The sequence below is a fragment of the Ruditapes philippinarum genome, unplaced genomic scaffold, assembly GCF_026571515.1.
Source record: "Ruditapes philippinarum isolate M1 unplaced genomic scaffold, ASM2657151v2 ctg469_1_1_1_1, whole genome shotgun sequence".
Taxonomy (NCBI): Eukaryota; Metazoa; Mollusca; class Bivalvia; order Venerida; family Veneridae; genus Ruditapes; species Ruditapes philippinarum.
Window position 1 is genome coordinate 145796 of NW_026865399.1, and position 25692 is coordinate 171487.

Sequence of the window (25692 nt, forward strand, 5' to 3'; positions counted from 1 at the left end):
TAGCCTGTTCTTACAAGTAACATAATGAGCCGTGTCACGACAAAACCAACATATTGGGTTTGCGACCAGCATGGATTCAGACCAGCCTGTGCATCCGCGCAGTCTGATCAGGATCCATGCTGTTCGCTTACAGACCCTATAACAAGTAGAGAAACTGATAGCGAACAGCATGGATCCTGATCAGACTGCGCGGATGCGCAGGCTGGTCTGGATCCATGCTGGTCGCAAACCCATTATGTTGGTTTTGTCATGACGCGGCTCAAATTAGTTTTAACAACAGAAAGGTCGTAACTGACAGATCGATTATTTTGAAGTTCGTGTAACCATTCATTGATAATTTAATTACGGAAATTACTTTCTTGACTCAAACAATTTCAGAAATTGAAAGGACAAACATGACCGGTTATTTAACAACGTCAATACTTGGTAATAAACGATTTTATGATTATCACACGATATATTTTACAATAACAGGACTGAAAACCAAGTGTTATATCATATATAATATCCTTAGTGTTGTCAAATAGGATTGCAGTATTTCAAATGAATCGTAACACAAGAAATATACCCTGTAACAGACCATATCCTGTATTGTTTCTGTATTCTTTGAAATAGTGATAACAAGTTTACAAATGTATTTCTGTTAACACATACACAGGATTCATTTCCATTATATATCTTTAATGAATTTATTGTTACTTGCATGTGCAGCTCTAGCATTGATCAAAATTTTACACTAAAAGTTCAGATCTATATCTCAATCTTTAGAATTAGCACACTTTTGTGCTTCGTAAAGCTACAGTCTCACTTACATCCCGGCATAGAAGGCCGGGGCAGAGCCCCGGTGAATGCCGGCAGAGCCCCAAAGGATGCCGGCAGAGCCCCGGAAGATGACGATGGAGCTACGGTTGACCCCGGTAGAGCCCCGACAAAACCCGGTTCATTTCAAAAGAATCACGACAATTTGCGATGATTTCACTTGTTTCTATTAAAACCCTTCCAGTTTCCTTTTTATCCAGTCTTGCATAAGGATTTTTCAGAAAATCATCATGAATTACTGTTCTGAAACAACAGATATAATATTAAATAAAACATAGTACTGGGTACTAACTTAATGACGTGACGTCGTAAATGACGTCACGTTTTATTATTATTTGGCGCGCTTTTCATTCAGTATTAAGTTTAATGTCCTTTTAAAACGTTTCTTTGCATATAATAAAAAGAAAATTTGTTAAGTTTAGTGTAAGATCGAAATATATTTCACCTTAATTGTGAACACCAAAAGTTCATATTTTCAATAATTTAAATATACCTTTTGGTGCTCACTCGATGAAATATATTCCGATCTTAAGCTACAGTCTCACTTACATCCCAGCAGAGCCCCGGTAGACGTCCGGGGTGATCCGGGAACGACCTGGATACAACCGGGGTACATCCGTAACTCTGCCGGCAACGTCCTAGATGATCCGGGATGATCCGGAACATCCGGCATTCGACCCCGGATGGAATAAAATATTTAATATTACTGGGGTGGTCCGGGATGATCCGGGAAGGTATAGCTTTGCCGGCTTCATCCTTAGCTCTGCCGGGAACGACCGGGGTTATACCGGGAAAGCACCGTAGCTCTGCCGGCACAAACCGGGGATGATCCGAGGTATGATATAGCCGGTAGAGCTACGGTAGAGCCCCGGTATGCCGGCAGAGCCCCGGTAACTACAGGCAGAGCCCCCGGGGGATAAAGGTAGAGCTATGATTGATCCCGGTAGAGCCCCGGCAAAGCCCGGATCATTTCAAAAGAATAACGACAATTTGCGATGATTGCACTTGTTTGTATTAAAAGCCTTCCCATTTCCCTTCTATCCAGTATGGCATAAGGATTTTTCAGAAAATCATCATGAATTACTATTCTGGAACAACAGATATTATATTAAATAAAAAATTATGTATCAATGTTATCATTTTCGGGCGTTTTCAATCCACCGGGGTTCTACCGGGGCTCTGCCTGGATCGTCCTGGGCTCTGCCGGGACTCTGCCTGGATCGACCGGGGTTCTGCCTGGGTCAACCGGGGCTCTTCCGGCGTCATCCGGGAACGACCGGGGAAGCACCGGCATGAACCGTAGCTTCACCTGGGCTCTGCCTCGATGATCCGGAGCGCATCCTGGGTGGTTAGTAGGGAACTACCGTAGTGCTGCCGGGGTAAGTGTGACCGCAACAATAATTTCATCCCGGATCGTCCCGGATCATCCCGGAAACTTACCGGGATGGTCCTGGGCTCTGCCGGGAGTAAGTGAGACCGAGGCTTTACACTGAACTAAACAAATATCCTAGAGCTATGTATCAATGTAATTATTTTTGCGCGTTTTCAATCCACCGGAGTTCTACCGGGACTCTGCCTGGGTCGTCCTGGGCTCTGCCGGGGCTCTGCCTAGATCGACCGGTGCTCTGCCTATACAATAGGCGAATCGTTATTTAACTGTGGCGAATCGTTATTTAACTGTGGCGAATCGTTACATTACCCTCTGCCTGGGTCAACCGGGGTTCTTCCGGCGTCATCCGGGAACGACCGGGGAAGCACCGGCATGAATCGTAGCTTCACCTGGACTTTGCCTGGATGGTCCGGAGCGCATCCTGTTAAAAAAACAATTTCCAAACAAATAAAAAAAACTTTTATCATAAGATTATTGAGATAGATTTATAGGTAAATAGGATATTTTTTATTCGCGTGGAAATGGAATCAAACGAGACAACTAGATGCACTACTTGTCTTAAAAAGTTTTAAGTTACTTAGAATTTTTAACAAAGACTGAGCAAGGTGGGGGTCACTGTCTGACTCCCGCGTGTCTGATAAGTCATCTCCACTGAAATGGTAATAAATTAAAAGTCCCGCCAAATTTAAAGCTCTTCAGTAAAAAAGGAGAGATTGTAATGGCTTGTCAAAATTTTGCCAAATTTAGTAATTTTCTGAAGAAAACGCACTCAGTTTTAAAATGTAGCCGACGTTACATCAGTGAAAGTTGGGTTGCGGGTAGCTGTATTGACCGTAAGTATTGTCATAGTTTCTTGTTTCATAATTATTGACCTCGAAAATGTTGTAGATTTCGGATTCTGTCATAATTTCGGATACATATATCGATATTTATCACTGTTTATATATGACTATGTAACCCCAGATACCTTAAGAATATTAAGTGCTACATTAGGGATCTCGAAGAGTGAATTATCCCTTTGATATTTTAAGATTAAACAATCTGTACTGGCATGATGGAGATATGTCTGTGGTACTTGCAGACACAGACCATTACAAGCACTTGTGATAGCATAATCAGCTGATAATATCCAAAAGACTGGTAGAAGGTAGACTGTATATTTTTATCATTGTATTGAACTGCTTAGTGCAGTCGGGTATCTCTGTTGTTAGAGTTGCGGAACGGTATCCTCAGGGTTCCGGGTTAAAGTCCCTACTCAGGGGGTCAGGGTGCAAATTTTTCTCACCATGACATTTGGTGTACAATGTGGGGTTGTAATTGTTTATTTTAGCTCGACTATATGAAGTATATGGAGAGCTGTCCTACTCGCCCCGATCAGACCTTGTGTAGAGTGATAGAGGTACAGATCTGCATTAAAGTGAAACGGAAGTTGCAAAAGTTTTATAATCATTTATTTAAATATTTTCTTTAAAATATATATTATCTTCTAAATGTGTTAAAACTGACAAGGTAAATTTGTCAAATCTATAATAAAAAAAATATCATTTCCCACTTCAGAAACTAAAAGATGATTTTAATACAGAATTGCAAGAAATGTGGATAAATATTGATATGATGTCTTTCCACTGATATTGATTTTAAACCAGTTTTTTATAATAAGATTAGAAAATTCCACTTCAAAGACATTAATGACAATAAAATCTAACATGCGTTTATGCCATTCTGATAATTATTTCTTTACATTTGATTATACAAAAATAATAGTCATTTATTTTAGATGTCTTACATGTATTTTGGAAAAAAATAACAGGAAATTTTAAATAAATATTGTATACATCTGCATTTTTGTTATTAACCCTGAGACCCCTTATCAGCAGGAGACCAGCAGTATAAGAAAACGGGACTCAATGAAAACAGTCGCTCTCAGAAAAATACCAATACACAGCATGACTTGAGAGTCTGTCCTCTTGTATAAAAGCATTCTATACATTAAATTTTCAATATAGAAATCTTAAATAAAGTTATCAATTTTATTTATTTCATGCACAGATATATAAACTTATATTTAGCTCCATGATGTCATGGAAAAAATTTAATTATTTATATCTGTAAAACTAGTATGCAAGCATTTCATGGCGGAAAAACATAATATCAGAGTGTATGGATTGTTTTAATATCAATGAATTAATATTTTTTTTCAATATTGAACATGAGGAATTGCCTCTTAAGTTATATATTTTTATGCAGAGTGGCAACAAATGTGGATAAATGGATAAATATACAAATTTCCGCTTTAGAGACATTAATATCTAATATGCATTTAAACCATTATGTTTTTTTTTTGTATTTTTGATTATACAAAGTTTATGGTCATTTATCAATATCATATGACTATCTAGCCTGTCACAGTGCCAACGCCTGATGAATCCCAGGCCAAGAATAATTTTCATGAATAGGCCATATATTCCCAAAGTTTTTTTTTCTTACAGCAGCTTAACAATAGATGTCCCTGTCACTTGATATACAATTATCCAATAAACCATTTAGGTGTCACCTTCCCTGGCCAGCCTGGTCATATGGTCTAGTGCAATAGAAGTGCACACGGTGTGCACTTCTAGTTCAGCTCTAGTGCACTAGAAGTGCACAAGGGTGGGAAGTTTAGTGTGAAATCAACTGTATATCTTTCAGATAAAATTAGTTTTGAGTTTATCCTTAAATTCAATATAACTATGTATGCATGCATGAAAACAAACATAATTTTAAGACTGTATACAAATTTCAGCATCACTTGGCTTAAATGAAGAGCAGAAGCAGATACAGGGTCTTGCTACAGACTTTGCCAGAAATGAGTTACAACCAAATATGGCAAAATGGGATCAAGAGGTACGATTTATTATGTGTTTGAAAGAAATCAGATAAACAGAAGAGAAGTTTATATATTGACTATAAATATTTTAAAGAAGTCACATGATCATGACTTTAATGTAATGACTTAAATTTTAGAAATAACTTATCATTAAAATTAATGATTGAAAAAAAAACAACAAATATCCAATTAGAAGTTAAATTATCCTGCTACAGACTTAATTTTTAACTCTAGGTCAATATAATGTCACCATATTGCAGTAACAGGTTAAAGTGAGCTTTTCTAAAGGTTAAATTTGTTATTTTTAGATAAATTGTTTCATTAAGAATTAAGGTGGGAAATGAAACTTGCCATATGTAAACAATAAGGAAACCCCTCTATTTCTGAAAGCTGAAGGCCGCTTTAAACTCATAAAGACACAGATTTGACAAATGTGGGTTTTTGTCCATCTTATTCTGGGATACAAACCATTTACCATTATGACATCTCAACATTTAGTTTTCTTCGGTTTCAATATCATGTAATGTGCAGCATTTGCAAAATCTATCATCAGCTGGTATATTTCAATACCGTCTGGTTTCTGTTTCTAATTATTGAGCGCTTATTCTAAATTTTAATGAGAGAAGATCAAACTATGGGATCTTTAATAACATTCAAACTTGTACATAAAACATTATTTTTATTAAGATTTTGAATGAGTTCCTAATTTTCCACTTTGTTCTTTGTAGCAATTTTATCTGCAGTAATCGTTTCATCCATTTGGTTTTTAAATTCGCTTATATCAAAAAATTTTAACAATTTATGATAAATTCATGCTATGATGCTGATGCTGGAATACTTTTGTCAAAGACAAACATCATGCATGTTACCAAGGCTATTTTTAATGTTTGTATGTAGGGATAAGCTTGTTTGAAATACAGAATATAACAATAAAGTCAGCTCAAGGCATATAAAAACCTACTTAACTATTTTGTTAACTGAGTAATAATATTAACATATACTTGTACATGTAATTGTCGATGAACTCTGTTGATTGTAGATTAGGGGTGTGGATCGTCGGATAAGTGACAATCCGATCTGATTCACAATTCAGCACTTGTGATATACAAATCGAACCACGAATCTATTGTTATCAAGACACCCATAAAAACATGAACATTAGTTCTGAAAACATGTCACTTAATTATAGATCTATACAAGCGACTAAAATTATTTATTTATTTACTTTTAAAAACAAGCGCTCAATAAAGATAGTGATTTCTTTTTCGAAACAAATGACTTCCCAGCTCAGCATCATGGTACATGTTTGTTTAATTCCTGTCTTTAATGAGCAAATTGTATTTAGGTAAACGTCGCATAATTATACACAAATTGATTTTTTTTACATTTAAAGTGTAAGAAACAGCGAATGTATGATAAACAAATAAGATTGCAATCCACGATCCCTGGACTGACGAATATTTGTACTTGATTTTTCATTTTGATTGGTGATTATCCGAGTACTCGGATACTCGCCCCAGCACTATTGTAGATAGCTAATACAATAGTGTCTAGTAATGAAGAATTCTTGTTTAGTTTTGAGCTGTAATATTTAGTTAATTATATGGAATATACATTCCTGTATGTTATAATCTATAGTTTATTAAAGTGACATTATGCTCATATTTTCATAGTCAAGATGAGCTAAATTGACTTAACATTTCAAAAGATTGACAATTTAAATGGTGTTTGACAAATAGTTTATATTGGAAAATGTTTAGGGTAAAATTTAAAATCTGCCTAAAATATAAAAAGACTGCCCCACTCTTTTTATAAACTGAACGTTACAGGTAAATTCTAAATGATATTTACAGAAATTTCGTTTGGATACGGGGGTTATTTAGTGTTTATGCGAAGTTAATTATTAAATCAGAAGGATTTATGGCAAAATGAAAATCTATTTGGATTTTGGACTCTCACATGTTCACTCACTCTCACCTTTAGATGGGCATCATGTCACTTTAAATGTTGTACATGTACACAGTAATTAGTATGTATGAAAACACCTGTCCATGTTTTAATTGTCTGTATATATAATAATAATTAACTTTGTTGTTTACATACAGTATTGCTAAATAAAATCAAATAAATGTAGTAGTAGGCCTTTATAGTTCTATGCCATGTCAGCTCGTGTATATACTTTATTTCAATTTGTTGATAAAAAAGCATTCAGTTCATTGTGAAGGTGCACAAATTTGTTTCTTATAAAAAAAGAGGGGCACCTGCATTTTCATATTATAGAGGTGAAAAAAATCCTTGTTCAAATTCTTGTTTCATTTCATTTTACTGATATTAATGTATGAAATGCCAATTGTAATAAATACATGTAAGTAAATGACATTGAATTCCATATGATGTTAAAATGAATAAGAAATTGCTGTAGACCATTTAAGATATCTTAGATGTCAGTTTAAAGACATAATAAAATACCGGTCATTGAAGCAGATAAAAATAAACAGTCATTGCTCCATTATTAATAAGAAAATGCAAATTTCAAAATGTTTTACTTTATTAACCCTTAGCCTGCAGGCAGTAGCTGAATCTATTTTTATCTTGACATTTTGAGATGACCTTGGTTGTCAAGTTCAGATTTTCAAAATGGATGTATATGGTATTGGGGTATGTGAATACATCTTGTTTTCTAACATACCAATTAAGTTTATTTAAATATGTAAATTACCTATCTAAATGATGTCATATTTCACATAAGATGTGATGGATCCTTGTTTTGTTTTTACAGGAAACCTTTCCAGTGGATGTAATGAAGAAGGCAGGCAGTATTGGATTTGGTGCTATTTATTGTAGTGAAGAGTTCGGTGGGACTGGACTGGGTCGGACAGATGCTTCGCTCATTTTTGAAGCTTTATCTCAGGGTTGTGTTAGCACCACTGCCTACATCAGTATTCACAAGTATTGGTTTAAACATATTTATTTAACTTGATTGTGAAGAAAGTTCTTGAAACTTATATAAATCACTTTTGAGTCTGCTTCCTGGAATCAACCAGTACTGGTGTCATATGAAGAAGCATGATTGTGACCCAATTAGTGCTTGAACCCATGATCCCTGGGTTGAGAGGCAGACACCTTAACCAATGGACCACCGCTCCCCAATTTAACTTATTGTTACCTTCTCACAGACTGAAGCCTTTGAATATGTCTAATTAATCTGTGTGAAAATAAAGGCAGGGAGCAGTTGCCAGTGATAAAGTACATGTAAGATGTAAGTATTTCCTGATATGAAACCAGTACAAAACAGAGTTATTGGCATTATTTCATCATACTTTGGTTAAGTTTTTGGGAGCAAGTTGGCAAAATTTCTTAAAGGAATGGGTTAAAATTTCAAACACTTGTTCTTTATGGTCATCTAACATGATGCACAAAGGTCCAATTACTCGAGTTATGCCCCTTTTCTTACTATTGAGCACTCAGAATAGTTTAGTTTGGGCTGTTTTACGGGCAGTTCTTGTTTGAAAATTGTACTGTATCAGATTATCTGTCAGTTACACCTTTTATCATTCTTATGGGATGTTTATTTCAGTATGTGTGCATGGATGATAGACGAATTTGGTAATGATACTCAGAAAAGTGAATGGATACCTAAACTGGCTACCATGGAAGCTTTAGCCTCATATTGTCTAACTGAACCAAGTAAGCTATTTATCATACATGCCATAACTTCCCGGATGTCCGGGACAGTCCCGGAAATAAGGTGTCTGTCCCGGAGGTGTCACGAAGATGATTTATTTCCCGGTTAAAAAAAAATCTAAAATAATCTACTTTGAAGCAAGAAATTTTACATTTTTATATAATTTTATTGTCAAGTTTTAATAAACTAGTCTAGAACGCTAATAACGAACGATTATCCCCTAACAGCATTGCAATGATGACACTAATCCTTTGATTGGTATATCTACGTGCCCCTTCCAACAAACAATTATCGGCAATAATTTTGATCAATTAAAAGATTAATTGTTTACTCCCTGTGGCTTCCTGAGCGAAGGTGTCATACACTGTAATTAACAACTGGCCAGAATAAATTTAATCCGCCTGGCGGCAGTTATTAATGGTCAAACACCTTGAAAATTACCGCTAAATATGAGGTGATGAACTCTACAAGATTCAGCGAATGTTTCAGGTAAATGACATGGCTAATTGTCATTACTTAACATAGCTTTATTATATTCTGTGACTGATTGAATTAACGATGCCTAAATACTTAAAAAAAGATAGAAAAACTTTTAATAATTATTAACATTCTGTCTTTTGTTTATGGTGTCATTAATTTGCAAATTGTAAATACCGGTAATATAGGTTGTATGCCACTATGTAAATTTTAAAAAAAATACGTTTGCTGATCAGTGCCCCACCTCCAAATGAAAAGTGTCCCGGAAATGAGTCTAAAAATTATGGCATGTATGTATTTATAGTAACATACAATGCAATCTCATTAAAATAAGATCATCATTTTCGCTCTGTAACTCTTTGCTACGAAGCAAAGGATAGTGGAGCGACAGTTTGGATATGATTTTAATGAGATTGCATATAATTTAACATAAATGTTTCGGTATTTGAAATGATTGTAAAAACAAACAGACACTCTATATAACAAAGCAGTTCACCCCAACCAAATAAACTGTAGGAGTATTTATAGTGAAGGAAAGAGAAGAAGAAAAGTGCAAAGGAGCTGATGTTATTTCTTCTTTTTCATTTTGACAATGTATTTTCTTGACACCCTAGTGCTTGATTTAAACTGATATTCAGTTACACCATACATTACACAAGCATTGTTTTAGCTTGATAGTTTGAAGAATTGTAGGGCTATACTACTCAATGGGGTATCAGAGTAAGGTTTTAGTGTAACTTCTTGTATCTATTACTCTAGCATCAATTTTGACAGAATAACAGGCCCTTTGTGAGCTTGAAAGTTTCCTTGCTAAATTTTTGGTATGCAATATTAATCACCAAAACTATTTAAGGTATACTTAATATATGTCTTCAGGATAATAATTGGAGGTTACTATCCTAGGACCATTACTCTGACATGGATGTGAGGGAAATATGGCCTTTGAGAGCTTAAAAAGTTCTTGGTTAAAGTTTTGCATGTAACATAAAATTAAGTTATTATAATTACATGTATGTGTTTTTGATGACTTTGTTACCAAGGCATGTAACTCTGACATAGATTTTGACAGAATAATTGCCTTTTGAATAACATGCCCCTCACTGCTTTTGGTTTGAATGTTATGAAGGTTTTAGATTTTTCTAATGAGAAAGCTGTCCAGGTAACATATGGAAGGTTAAAAACAGATATTTCTAAATGTGTCTGAATCCTGCATGTCAGGGCACCTGAGGGCTTTTTTTTTTTACAAAATTTCTGTGAATGGATTAACTCATATAAACATGTAATTTTCATGAGCAGGACATTGTCAAATCAGTTGTTATAAGTGATTGGTTATCTAAAAATAAGTATTAGTCTATATATGATTTTTAGCTCACTTGAGAGAATATTTGTATTATTTTTAGTTCACTTGAAGGTATATATGTTTTATTTTTAGCACACTTGAAAGTATATGTTTTATTTTTAGCACACTTGAAAGTATATATGTATTATTTTTAGCACACTTGAAAGTATATACGAGGGCTGTTCAAAAAGTTCGTGGACTGCGGCTGTACTGTTCACATCTTTTAATTTGCGTATATGATTTTACAAGAGACATATATGAAAATATGTCCTTAATAAACAGTGAAAAAATCAATACAATATGTTTACAGATAACAATTCTTTGACAGTTACAAATCACAAGGGGTGCACAATCCGGCGCACGCTGATGATGAAACAAAATGACGTTCGTGACGTCGCAATATAAATGAAACATTTTACCAGCGTCATTGTTTCTGAAAGTACTCTTTTTAGTGTTCAATAACTGCGGATCATATACCAGAACCATTTTTCTGGTTGTGATGATGACCCAAGTTATAAAGTGGTAATCTTTTTGCTCCATTCTCCGTATAAAGGTCCGAGTGCCGCATACTTTCCGCTCTTTATCGGGATTTTTGAGTAATTTCGACACTTAACGGACAGTGTTATTAAGTTAAATCAATTGTTGATTTATAGTATCAACTTCAAACCACCCTCGTCCGATCTTTAAACAATATAATTATCAATGATAAAGAAAAATATTTTACCAACTGACAATTATTCTATGCGGTAAATCTACCAAACACCGGCTAGCATTAATTATAAAACAGACCAGGGTAAACACACGTAATACAAATAAAAATTATTTATTGTAGATACGCATATATCCTGATGAATGAAATAAAATATTATTTTAATTAAATTAAATTGTTTTGTCAGAATTGAATCCATAGACCCGATGCAGAAATTAAAAAATGTTGGACATCTCGCAAACCTTTCATACTGTCTGGACTTCTGTAGATCTTTTGCAATTGACGTTACAAACGTCCCAACAGTTTGCCGCTAAAAAATCTCCGTCGCCCTTTCTGTCTGTAAGCATGTATTTGCCGTATTTGCAAATACTTGCGCGACCTGAAACCAATAGACTTGCTCGCCAAATCATTGTTTTTTGTTAATTTAATCACATAATAAAAATATGAAGGAGTATCCTACATTTATTGGTAAAAAATTCCGAAAGAGCGAATTTCTAGTTTTTAAACGGGCTTTATACTTCCCAACTAACCCGTCTGTCTACTGCTACTCAAAACCTGGTTGTTCAGCTATTCAACGTCCAAACGACGTCAAATTTCAGATTTATGTCATTTAAATATTAGTTGATGATTACTGGTACTTTACTTCATAAAACAATCATTCAGTTTGTTTCAACATTTGTTTATATTTTAACAATATACGAACATTTTGGCGTGCGCCGATGTTGCGTTGCCATGGTTATTAAAGTGCACATAACTCGTAAAGGAAATATAAGTTTACAATAAAAGTAAATCTTACTTATAGAAATAAAGACACGCTTACGATTCATATCCACTAAGAGTGTTTTTATGAACCAAGTAAAAAATGACAGCAAAAGTCCACGAACTTTTTGAACATACCTCGTATGTATTATTTTAGTTCACTTGAAAGTATAAATGTACTATTTTTGTTCACTTGAAAGTTTATATGCATTATTTTTAGTTCACTTGAAAGTATAAATGTACTATTTCTAGCACACTTGAAAGTATATATATGTATTATTTTAGTTCACTTGAAAGTATATATGTACTACATGCATTATTAGTTCACTTGAAAGTATATATGTATTATTTTAGTTCACTTGAAAGTATAATGTATTATTATACCCCCAAAAACGAAGTTTGGCGGGTATATAGGAGTCACCCGGTGGTCGGTTGGTCGGTCCAGCGGTCCGTTGCATTTTCCTTGTCCGGAGCATAACTTGAAAACTAATGGTTTGAAGTCAATATAACTTCATACAATGGTCAAGCACATTGAGAGGAAGTGCAGTGCACAAGAACCATAACTCCATCTTGTCTAATAGAGAGTTATTGCCCTTTGTTACTTTTCCTTGTCCGGAGCATAACTTGAAAACTACTGGTTGGAATTCAAAACAACTTCATACAATTGTCAAGCACAATAAGGGGAAGTGCAGTGCACAAGAACCATAACTCTATCTAAAGTAATTACAGAGTTATTGCCCTTTGTTACTTTTTCATTGCTTTCTTTTGTCCGGAACATAACTTGAAGAATTCAATATAATTTCATACAATGGTCAAGCACATTGAGAGGAAGTGCAGTGCACAAGAACCATAACTCTATCTTGACTAATTACAGAGTTACTGCCCTTTGATACTTTTCCTAGTCCAGAGCATAACTTGAAAACTACTGGTTGGAATTCAAAACAACTTCATACAATTGTCAAGCACAATAAGGGGAAGTGCAGTGCACAAGAACCATAACTCTATAAGTAATTACAGAGTTATTGCCCTTTGTTACTTTTCCATTGCTTTCTTTTGTCCGGACCATAACTTGAAGACCTAGGTTGGAATTCAATATAACATCATACAATGGTCAAGCACTGTAAGAGGAAGTGCAGTGCACAAGAACCATAACACCATTTTGACAAATTACAAAGTTATTGCCCTTTGATACTTTTCCTTGTCCAGAGCATAACTGAAAACTACTGATTGGAGTTCAAAAAAGCTTCATACAATGATCAAGCACAATAAGAGTAAGTGCAGTGCACAAAAACTATAACTCTGGCCAGAGTAATTATAGAGTTATTGCCCTTTGTTACTTTTTCATTGCTTTCTTTTGTCCGGAACATAACTTGAAGAATTCAATATAATTTCATACAATGGTCAAGCACATTGAGAGGAAGTGCAGTGCACAAGAACCATAACTCTATCTTGACTAATTACAGAGTTACTGCCCTTTGATACTTTTCCATTGCTTTTTTCCTATCCAGAGCATAACTTGAAAACTACTAGTTGGAATTCAATACTATTTCATACAATGGTCAAGTATATTGAGAGGAAGCACAGTGTACAGAAATCATAACTCTTTCTGGACTCATTTAAAAGTTTTTGCCCTTTGTTACTTTATATTGTCCAGTGCATAACTTGAAAATTAATGATTGGAATTCAATGAAACTTTATACAATGGTCAAGGACAGTGAGATGAAGTGCAGTGCACGAGAACCATAATTCTAATTGGACTAAATACAGTTATTGCCCTTTATTTTTTTTCCTGTGCATAACTTGAAAACTTGTAGTTGGAATTCAATACAACTTCATACAATGGTCAACTGCAATGAGAGAAAGTGCAGTGTACAGTAACCATAACTCCATCTTCAGTATTTATAGAGTTATTGCCCTTTGTTCCCTTTCCTTGTCTTTCTGGACTTATTTCAGAGTAATTCAATAAAACTTCATCAATGGCCAACCACATTGAAAGGAAATGCAACATACAAGAACCACAACTATCTTTAATTGCCCACAACCATATAACTGTATTTCAATTGTTTTACAAGGTATTCTGTTACTAGTAACATCCTCATTTCCGAAGCTGTCTTGCGGGGGTATTAATCACATTTAGTGATAGTTCTAGTTTTAGTTCACTTGAAAGTATAATGTATTATTTTAGTTCACTTGAAAGTATATATGTATTATTCTTAACACACTTGAAAGTATATATGTATTATTTTAGTTCACTTGAAAGTATATATGCATTATTTTAGCACACTTGAAAGTGTATATGTTATGTTTGTGCAGATTTTGGAAGTGATGCTGCCAATTTATCTTTGTCTGCTAGAAGAGAAGGAGATCATTACATACTGAATGGATCAAAGGTGGGGGACACTTTATTGTTTCTAAATTCTCAACAGTTTGTATGCTGGTGATGATGATTGCAGAGCTATGTCACCAATAAAGTCACTTCTACCTGCACATCTGCCAGTAGGAACAGAGTACAAGTGGTCCGCCCCCTGAGCTCAATTGTGAGAGCATAGGATAAGTCATCCAAGGTCAATGGTTTGATTCTCGGACATGACGTAATTTATGCGTGACGATATGATTTCAGACACTGAGTCTAGTTGACATTTGAGCCTTGTCACGACAAAACCAACGTAATGCGTTTGCGACCAGCATGGATCCAGACCAGCCTGCGCAGTCTGATCAGCATCCATGCTGTTTGCTAGTTTCTCTACTTGTAATAGGGTTTGTAAGCGAACAGCATGGATCCTGATCAGACTGCCCGGATGCGCAGGCTGGTCTGGATCCATGCTGGTCGCAAACGCATTACGTTGGTTTTGTCGTGACAAGGCTCATTTTTCTATCACCACTGATTCAGAAATCAAGTGGGATATTAGTCAGTCACATGCGGAGAAATTTGTAATTATTTTGTAAGTTATCCAGGAAATGTCGTGAGGTTGATAGACCGCGAAGATATGACCAAAAATGTGTTAAAAATTGGCGTAAAGAAAACCTCAGAAAAACAAACAAATTATGTACTAGTGGTTGCTTGTTTTGAACATTTTGTTCTTGAAATATTTTAGATTATTAATAGACAGCAAGCAAATTCAGTATTATTTGTATTAAATGAAAAGTGTCTTCAACAGCTGTAACTTTTATGAAAAAAAATTTCTGATTTTCAATGTATTGTTGTACTTTTTAACAAACTTTTCACGGTCTCTCAGAAAATTTGTGAGATAATGCAAAAATATATGTTATAAAAATTTAAAATAAATACGATGTAATGCAAGTCAAACATCTTAAATGATAACAGAAGTTTTCTGGCATTAATATAAATTTAAAGATGGTCTATTTTCTAAAAAGAAATATGATTATTCCTGTATACACCTTGTATTTATTGTAAATGATTTATTTTAAAGGTAGGAAAACCTATAACTTGATAGAATGAATGTTATTTTATAGATGTTCATCAGTGGAGGTGGAGAAACGGATGTATATGTAGTCATGTGTAGAACAGGAGAGAAAGGTCCCAAAGGTATTTCCTGTCTTCTAGTGGAGAAGGGCACACACGGTCTAGATTTTGGCAAGAAAGAGAGAAAGGTTGATTTAATATTGTTCAGCAAAAAAAATGAATTAGTATTGTTGTAAATGATCATTAGAAGGAAAAAAAGTTGTTTGGGTATTAAACTTTAAATCTGGAGATTGTTGGTACAAGTTCTACCTGTGGTATATTCTATCTTGAGATAAACATTCCACACTATTGCAATTACTGGTTATGACACCCAGGAAATACCTGTTTGTGCCTGAAATAATTCACAGAAGGGCATCTGAGGTCTTCCTCTACCATAAAAGCTGGAACATCGCCATATGACCTATACTGTGTCGGTGTGAAGTTAAACCCTATCAAACGAACAAACAAACACCCAGGTAGCAGTCTTCTGGCATGATGATCATGTCTAGGTTCCCAAAAAATAGGTGTTTGACATTTTTTTGGAAAAAAAAAAGATCATAGTTCTTATAGATACTATTGTAATATACTAAGTTCTTTCACTTGCTACAGAGAGGAATGTCCAGTCTAGTAACTTTGTGATGTAATATGACATGTTACAGCATCACTTCAAACATTAGTAAATCCAGTCTGATATATGCAGGAGTAAATATTGTTGCGACATTCTAGTGTTTAAAGAGCATATTATTTATGTTTTATTTTAAAAGACAATAAACTAATTAGAGTTTTAAAACACCTTGCTTTAAAGGTGAAAAAAGTAATTATGAAATGATAAAATTTAATGATAATGATTTTAGGTAGGTTGGAATTCTCAGCCAACAAGGGCAGTGATATTTGAAGATTGTCGAGTACCTACAACAAATGTTATAGGGCAGCCAGGTGACGGGTTTAAAATAGCAATGAGAGGTCTAAATGGCGGCAGAATTAATATAGGTAAGGATTCTCATTATCACTTAAAACACATTTTTTATTGCATGACTATACAGAGAATAGGAAGAGCTATTGAACTTCCCCAGATGTTGGTGTCACACATGGTTAATTTTTAGCTTGACTATACGAGGTATATGGAGAGCTGTCTTACTCGCCCCGGCGTCGGCGACCACTTCGGCGTCTGCATCCAGATTTCAGATTAAAGTTTTGGTGCAGTAAAATATTTTTCACTATAACTTTTTCATTTCTTAAGGCCTTAAGGCATCGACTTCAAAACATCAAATATCTGTTCCTTATCATCAACCATATCATATGTGACAAGGTTCATAACTCTAGCACCAATATTGTCAGATTTATCTCCCCTTGAACTTCGAATTTTCGTTAAAAAATACAATTTTTTACTGTTACTTCTTTATTAGCTCACCTGTCACAAAGTGACAGGGTGAGCTTTTGTGATCGCTTTTCGTCCGGCGTCTGTCTGTCGTCCGTCCGTAAACTTTTACTTTAAATGACATCTCCTCATAAACCACTAAGCCAATTTCATTCAAACTTCACAGGAATGTTCCTTTGGTGGTCACCTTTAAAAATTGTTCAAAGAATATAATTCCATGCAGAACTCTGGTTGCCATGGCAACCGATAGAAAAACTTAAAATATCTTCTTTTAAAAAACCCAAAGAGGTAGAGCTTAGATATTTGGCATGAAACATCTTCTAGTGAGTGTCTATCAAATTTGTTCAAATAAAAGACTTGGGGTCAAAACTGGCCCCACCCAAGGGGGTCATTGACTTTCCCTATATGCATATAGTAAAAGCTTAAAAAATCTTGGCAACTCCCTAAACATGCAAAATATCACAAAGAAACAGATGCTTGGCCTTGTAGATTTTTTGCTACAGATGGAAGTATGGACCCCCTTGAAAAATGTCTTGATACTTCCGAGCCTGCAGTTGAAATGCACTGTATGCAGTAAAACAGTGTTCTTGACACTATCTGCCTGAACAGTTTATTACTAGCCCTATTTTGCCAGAGTTTATATTAGATGTTACAAAACCAAATCTGATGCTGAAAATGCATTTTGAACTCAAACAGTCATTTATGTCGAGAATATTTACACTTTCAAAGAAATCGTCCACTGTGGCTACATTTAGTGTTGTGTGCTGCCTTATTTTCACATTCCTGTGTAATGGACTGTACATGGTGAATATAGATTCAAATTATCACATGTAAATACATTTATGTCATCAATAAATAATCGTGTAATAATATGTATAATATGGTTGTATTTTTCAGCATCATGTTCATTAGGGGCAGCACAAGCCTGTGTAGAATTAAGTAGGGATTATCTTAAAGTTAGAAAACAATTTGGACAAACCTTAGAAAACTTTCAGGTAAGATTGAGTTAACTTTTACCTATGGGTTGAACATGTTACATCTTCATTTTAAAAATAAGTGTCTTCATACTGGGAAACAAGACATCAAATATATATTAATTTATTCAAATATGACCTTGACCCCCCTAAAGTGACCTTGATTTTCCAGGTCAGATTGTTATGATTTTTTTTATATTTATTAACCCTTCATCTGCTGAAACCCAAAGTGATAAACATTTGCTATGATTATAGAGCCAGGCCAGCCTGCATATTCATGTTGTCTGAGTAGACTCTTTACAAACCTGCTTCCATCTTGATATCATGAATAGTATTTTAATGGACTGTCCGAAAAATGGAAGCTGAACAAGTTCAGCAAGTTAAGGGTAACATACTTGAGACAGATTTGTCATTTGCAAACTCATGTTGTTCATACAAAAGAAAATATTTTTTTGTTTCAAATATTCAAACTGTAAATGATAAAATTGAATATGATTTAACTATACTAACTGATAATAGGTTATGTTTTTGTTACATTTTGTGTTACAGTATTAATATCATTTGCAAGGTACATTACTTAATTGCTTCTGAATGGCTCAAACATGTATTACTATTTCAGTATTTGCAATTTCTGCTGGCAGAAATGGCAACAAAGCTTGTAGTATCACGGAACATGGTTAGACAGGCAACTAAAGCGTTAGAAGAAGACTGGCCGGAGAAAGTTGCTCTTTGTTCCATGGCAAAATACTTCGCTACAGATGAATGTTTTAATGTAAGTGACTTTTTGCCCGATGGCAAACTATTTTCAATGGCAAAGATATTTTGCTACTGGAAAATGCATTGATAAAAACGTTTTCTTAAGGCTCTTTTTCCATGGTTTACTATATTCACTGCAGATGTTTTTTTAAATGAATAAGGGGAAAATTATTTCACTTCAGATGAGTGTTTAGATTAAACTGGATTTTTGTGCCATGTCAAAATATTTCCCATATAAGGCATGTTTTACTGTAAGGATCAATTACCTTGTTACTTAATCACCTCTTCCTACATTTTAAGCTTCCTTTACTTTGGCCCTTTGATATTCTTTATTACAATACATTAGATACATACCAGTATGGTTTGAAGGGTTTTTTATGTAAACCCCAACACAAAGGGGCAATGTAATTCCGCTTTACGGGCTGCAAAAGGGGCCTGGGGGCCATTAGGGAAAATTTTTTAGGCACAAAGGGAACCTGAGTAGAACCACACACTTCCGTAAAGATACAAATATAATAGGTAAAATATTAACACAAGAGGTTGTTTAATAAGTGCACCATATCACTGTTAAGCCTTCTTCAAAACTGTTGATTGATCATAAAGTAACATATTTAACCTAAAGAAAAGTTGAAGGCTGCTTTGGTATAGTGGTAACAATTTTTGGGTATAAGTTTTATTCCAAACTTATTTGTAACAAAGAAGTCATTTGATACCATGTTTGAAGTTTGGATAATATCAGTAGGAGGAAGCATGTGTGGCAGTTACAAGTGTCAAACCATATTGATAAAACCTTGCTGCAATTTTCATGTACAGCTTTTATTTATTATTAGATTGACTTACACAAACCGGTGGGTTTTTGTTGTTGTTATTGTTGTGACATTCCAGTTCTCTGCAGTGGTGTCATATTCTGGTACTTAAGGGTCATTGATGCCGAAACATTATGTTCTTGATGTTCTTGTGGGATATTGACTCTGTAACAATTAACAATACACATTTGAAAATCCACCATTATTTCTTAATTTTTTTTTGGATAGTCTCCCTTTAATCAGAGACGATAAAATACTTCTCTACAAATGAAATTGTTTACATTTTAGTTGCTAACTGCATTAGGTATTAATGGTCTTCAATACATGGATACTTTAAAGCTGCATGCCTCCAAATGAGTCAAAAACATTTCAAGAAAATCAAACTTAAGAAAAATGTACTAAGATTTTAAACGTTTCCTAAAATCTTTAAGGTGACTTCAAAAATTTAAAATGCATGTAAGTGACCATCATCATCCAGGCAAGTTGCGCGCGAGGTCTTACGGACAGCTCTTGTTGTATGATCTTATTTTCTTTTGTTTGTTTGTTTGTTTCATTTTATATATATATATATATATATATTATATAATATATATATTATATATATATTATATATATATATATATATATATATATTGGATGTACTGTCCTGTTTTTTGTTTAACATTTATACATATGTATCTTATGTTGTTTTTACAGATATGTAACCAGGCAATACAAATACATGGTGGTTATGGCTATTTAAAGGATTATGCTGTACAACAATATATGAGAGATTGTAGGGTACATCAGATCCTAGAAGGTAGGTTGTTTAGTATATGGATGTTTTAAAGCTACATGCCTCCAGATCAGATGAGATAAAATATTTCAATAAATTCAAACTTGAGAAAAATGTACTAAGATGTAAGGAAAAGTAAAAAGTTTCAAGATTCAAGTAATATTTTACATATTATGTGCGATTAATGACTGATATTTCAGTATTTACAACTATATTTCTACTGCGTTACTAACACAGTAAAGGCTATTTATGCATATTCTGACAACTTTTTGATAATTTGGGAGGTTTGAAAGTGCCAATGATAATGTGTAAATTGCTTCCTTTTCGTTACTTCACAATATAACACATTCAAATACATTTGAAAATTAGAATGAATCTGGAGGCGTGCTGCTTTAACTTTGTTTTTGCCTCGGTGACTGACTGAGGTTAGTCAAAGAAGCTGACTCGGAATCACCTACTTTATCTTTGTCAACTTGTTCTATTCCTCAATATATATTAACAGCAAATGTATTTTCCTAAATATATGCTGTTGCTCACTTTTTTCTTATATTTTGCCTCATCTTATTCTATTCTGTGTCTTATTATATACTTCATCTTCTCATTCTATTCCTCATCTTTGTTTTTTATTAAATTTAGGGGTTTCATGTTTATCCGTTTAAATGGGTACGGTCGGTTTTTAGCTATAAACCGGTTAGAAAATTCAATAACCAGTAACCAAGGTTCGCATTTGACTAAAGGACGGAAAAGTTAAATCGATTCAAAAATTACCTTAGCATTTTTTTATGACAAGATATGACAATTGTTTGTATTTTAGTTGTACTCAACAATGTATTTTTTCCGATCTGATTGAATACAGTTTGACGCTAGTGGAAAATAGTTATTCCATATTCAGATATGTATTGCACAACAAAATATGAACAAAATGGCATATCTTGTAATAAAGAAACAAAGTTGATATGTTGAAAATCTAAGGGTTTTATTAGTATTTGTCGGTTAAACGTTTAACACGGGTATTACGTTGCCGTTTCAACAGTTAGCATTTTTTTCTAACCATGGCACCACATATATTTCCCATCTTATTATATTTCCAATCTTATTTAATAAATGCATAAATGTGTGGGATATAATAACAGTGTGTCCCGCATCAGGTCCCATGCTCAAAGGTCAAGGTCACACATGTATTTAAAAAATTCATTCATAATCTGAATTTTGGTATAAGTACACTTATGTTGGTGTCCTGTCAACAATTCTATCATTCCTAGATGGATTTGAAAATTATTATGCATAAATGTGTTGGACATAATGATGATGCGTACCCTGCATGAATCAGGTTCCGACCTTAAAGGTCAAGGTCAAACTTTTTATTATAAAGTCATCGTATGAATTTTTACATAAGTGCATTGATGGTTGTGTCTGGAAACAAACATTTAAATCTTCTGTGAAATACTTGTAAGTAGATTTGCATAAGATTTGTGTAGAGGACCTTTATATAACGGATATAAATTATGCCCCAGGGGTAAAAAACTGGCCTTGCGCTATAGTGATCACTTTTTTTACAAAGCATAAATATAAGAACATACTTGAATAACATTCTCATGAAAAGGAAAAATACAGTTCCAAAGCTCAGATTCTTTGTATGTATCATCAGCTTAAAATTACTCATCTTCATGGCCCCTACAGTCAGGGTCAAAATTTGTTTATCCTTAGGGGCTTAGAGATTTGGCATGTAGCATTGCCCATTTGACTTATTCAAAAGTTTAATGAATCATGTCCCTGGGGTAAGAAATGGCCAGGCCCGGAATTATATGACTAATTCACATATTTTTGCATCAAAGAATCATGACCTTTTCTAGCAGTGGATCTCAGGTGATTTCTCTAGGAGCCCTCATTTATTTTGGTATTGAAATATCTAAAGTTTGAAATTCAAAGCTGGTCAAATCCAAAACACAAATTCCACAGGTAAAAGAGTTGCAAGTTATGAAGATAGGCTGAAGATAGGCTGTATAAATATCTAAATTGAGCCGCGTCATGACAAAACCAACATAATGGGTTTGCGACCAGCATGGATCCTGACCAGCCTGCGCATCCGCAGTCTGATCAGGATCCATGCTGTTCGCTTACAAACCCTATAACAAGTAGAGAAGCTGATAGCAAACAGCATGGATCCTGATCAGACTGCGTGGATGCGAAGGCTGGTCTGGATCCATGCTTGTCGCAAACGCACTATGTTGGTTTTGTTGTGACGCGGCTCAAATGTTTATTATACTTTTTGTAGGAACAAATGAGGTGATGCGAATGCTGGTTTCCCGGGATATTCTCACAGATGGCCCAAGAAAATACTCCTGATTACATCAAGTGTGATATTTTAAAGTGTGTTAATTTTCTTTATACAATCAGTAAATGGCTGAAATAAAGTATTGTTTTTGACAATTACTGTTTTATTTTTGTTGTTTTCAGAGTTTAAAATCTAGTTTATAATAGAGGCAGCCTTCCTGTTTGTGTGATAAAGTCACTGAATAATAGTCATTATACCTGAATTACTATAGACTGTATCGCCTTAACAAAGTAAAAAAACTTGTCTGGACTACACCTCGAAAATACTGGTGCAGTTTCATCCAAACTTTACAGGAATGATCAGCTATCAAGTCTAGTTGTGCATATCATCGGCATTTTCCAGTTCTATGATTTTTGTCAGATTTATGGTTCTTTAATTATTTCTATTTTTAATGTTTGTCCGGACCACTAAGGCAGGTTAATTTCTTTAAAAGTGAAAAATGTTTGTGGTTCTTTCCAGGACATACTGGTGCTGAACATAAAGCTGAGGTGTTTTATCAGTATTATGTTGGTATGATTTGAAATGCAGGTAGTATTTCAGTTATATTCCCATAGGCACTAGTGTTTTTGTAACAGCTAAGTTTTCTCAGCAAGTTACATGTACTTCCTGTATGCCAAGATTGGGGAAAATGGGGGTGGGAATCCTCATAATTATCACACTTGTGTTTTCCTTACTTTACTCGATTAAAATGCCTTTTTATGCCCCCTGGCATATACTTATTGAACTGTCTATCAGTCTAACTACATTATTGGATAAATATCCATCATTCCATATATACTTGTACTTGTGGGGGGAAAATGTTGCTTATATGGTGAAATACATTGCTTATATGGTTTTTGTTTACCAAACACATTCTTTGTTCTTTTAATAACTCTTTGACAAAAACTAAAGAAAATAACTGATATAAATTAATATTTTTTGGTCAGTAAAACATGATTAAAACATTTGTAATTTACTGATTGTTATACCTCTACTATATAAATGTTTTTTTGTTGTTTTTTTATATTATGGAATCCCTTTGCTCTGTCATTTAGTCCATATTCCTGTTTCCAATTTGTCTACTCTACAAATCCTAAATGTATGCCCCTTGATGGATTTTCTACAAACTTTGCACAAATATTCACCTCAAAAACTTGATTTACAGACCACTGTTGTGACTTGCTTGGTTCAGATTCACCCTAGAAGGTAAAATATCAGACAACTCTGTATCCATCCTATAAATCCTTTACGGTAATACCCCTATAATGGTTTCTGAAATCTTGCTTTTAATGGTCACCCTTCAAGGTTGAAGTTCATTTTATTACCCCCACCACCACAGCTTGGTTTTGTAATTTAGTGTCACTACTCTTATCAGATACACCTGCAAGGCATAATTTCTCCAAATTGAAATTATCTTGGATAGTAAATCTAATCATACATGGTCAATAATTTGAGCCCCGTCATGACAAAACCAACATAATGGGTTTGAGAGCAGCATGGATCCAGACCAGCCTGCGCATCTGCGCAGTCTGATCAGGATCCAAGCTGTTCGCTTACAAACCCTATAGCAAGTAGAGAAACTGACAGCGAACAGCATGGATCCTGATGAGACTGCGCGGATGCGCAGGCTGGTCTGGATCCATGCTGGTCGCAAACGCACTATTTTGGTTTGGTCAATGACGCGGCTCATTTTTTTGTTTCAAACTTGATGATTCAGGAAAATTCATTTACCATGTAAAAAATTTGTTAACTGGTTAGTTTCAAGGCAAGTTCAAGTTATATTACACAACCTCTGAGATATGACCTAAATTGTGTTAATATCCAGTAAAAAACAGACATGATAAAACAACTGATAAATCCTATATTTTTTGATAGACTGTCTTCAAAAAGGGACGTAAAAAATTTACTTTTAAAAAAACATCGTAAAAGATTAATTGGGGCCAACAAAAAAAAAACCTTTTGTCTGTGGGGAGTTTTAAAAATGGGCAGATATAAATTTTAAAAATTTTGAAAATTTTTATTCTTTTTTACTTTATATGAGGCCCCCTTTAGTGGGTTTAGAAGTGGTTATTTTGGGCTGAAAAGTGGTTTAAAGGGCAGCTGAGTTTTTTTAGGGTTAAAATTTTTGTTTTAGGGGGTTTTGGGCTGTTTAATTTTTATGATATCTGAAATTAAAGGTTAAAAGGGTTTTTTAGTGATTAAGGGCTGTTGAGTAGTGATTAAATCTGTTAGTGGTTATGTTCTGCTGAGTGGTTATGGTCTGTTCAGTGGTTATGGTCTGTTGAGTGGTAATTGTCTGTTGAGTCGTAATTGTCGGCAGTGTGCTTAATGTCTGATGAGTGGTCAATGTGTCTTAAATTGTTTATGTCTGCTGAGTGCTTTATAATGTCTGATGAGTGGTCAATGTGTCTTAAATTGTTTATGTCTGCTGAGTGCTTAATGTCTGATGAGTGGTCAATGTGTCTTAAATTGTTTATGTCTGCTGAGTGCTTAAGGTCTGTAGAGTGGTATTGATCGGCTGAGAGGTTAATGTGATGAGTGATATGGTCTGTTGAATGGTCAAGAAATGGTCAAGGTTAGCAGAGTGGTCATGGTCAACTAAGTGCTTAAAGGAGCACAAAAACTGTTCATATTTATCCTTTGTTGAGATGTGGTTTCTTTGTATTCTTCCTTTTCATCCATTTGTATGGAAGTCAAAATACTATTTTGTTTATATTTTGCTACTTTTATTGCATATTATTTCACATTTAACGCTATTTTCTTCTAACATTCTCTAAAACCATTATAAACGCAATTGAAGTTGTGTTTGTGACCTTTCTAAAGAAGTCCATATTAAATCACAGACACTTAGGATGTGGAGCTCTAGCCTAATTAATTTGGCGTGAACGGTTTGACCCATTTAACAGACTTTTTTTATTACTGTCAAACCGTTGGAAAAAGACAGCGCCCGTCAAAAATTATCTCGGTGTCTTTTTGACAAGTCTAATTAGTTCGACTAGTGGAGCTCAAAACGCCTTATATTAAGTTTTTTTGATATATATGATCAGTACATGTGCTGGGATTGAAAAATATGCATTTTATTTGGATTTTAAAGGCGTTTTGAGCTCCACAAACCCAAGTGTCTGTGAGACAAATAAGGTGTGGAATAATGATGACAAAGTCAGTTAATAAAACAAACGCAA

At 34.4% G+C, this 25692-nt stretch overlaps 1 protein-coding gene across 1 annotated transcript; it reads left to right on the plus strand.

Moving 5' to 3' along the window:
- The first annotated feature begins 2751 nt into the window (after nucleotides 1-2751).
- On the plus strand, nucleotides 2752-22626 carry LOC132728860 (isobutyryl-CoA dehydrogenase, mitochondrial-like). The gene is made up of 11 exons (XM_060714548.1): nucleotides 2752-3042; nucleotides 4992-5092; nucleotides 7855-8024; nucleotides 8653-8762; nucleotides 14358-14434; nucleotides 15519-15656; nucleotides 16362-16497; nucleotides 17783-17880; nucleotides 18479-18631; nucleotides 20118-20220; nucleotides 22472-22626. The coding sequence occupies exons 1-11, from the start codon at nucleotides 2928-2930 to the stop codon at nucleotides 22540-22542; spliced, it is 1272 nt and encodes a 423-aa protein (XP_060570531.1). The 5' UTR covers nucleotides 2752-2927; the 3' UTR covers nucleotides 22543-22626.
- Nucleotides 22627-25692: the final 3066 nt, after the last annotated feature.

Excerpts from the sequence above, each read along its gene's own strand:
- LOC132728860 (XM_060714548.1), top strand. The coding sequence starts at position 2,928 with ATGGCTTGTCAAAATTTTGCCAAATTTAGTAATTTTCTGAAGAAAACG. Across the intron at positions 3,043-4,991 it reads TGCGGGTAGCTGTATTGACC|CATCACTTGGCTTAAATGAA; the intron begins GTAAGTATTGTC and ends TACAAATTTCAG. Across the intron at positions 18,632-20,117 it reads CTACAGATGAATGTTTTAAT|ATATGTAACCAGGCAATACA; the intron begins GTAAGTGACTTT and ends TTGTTTTTACAG.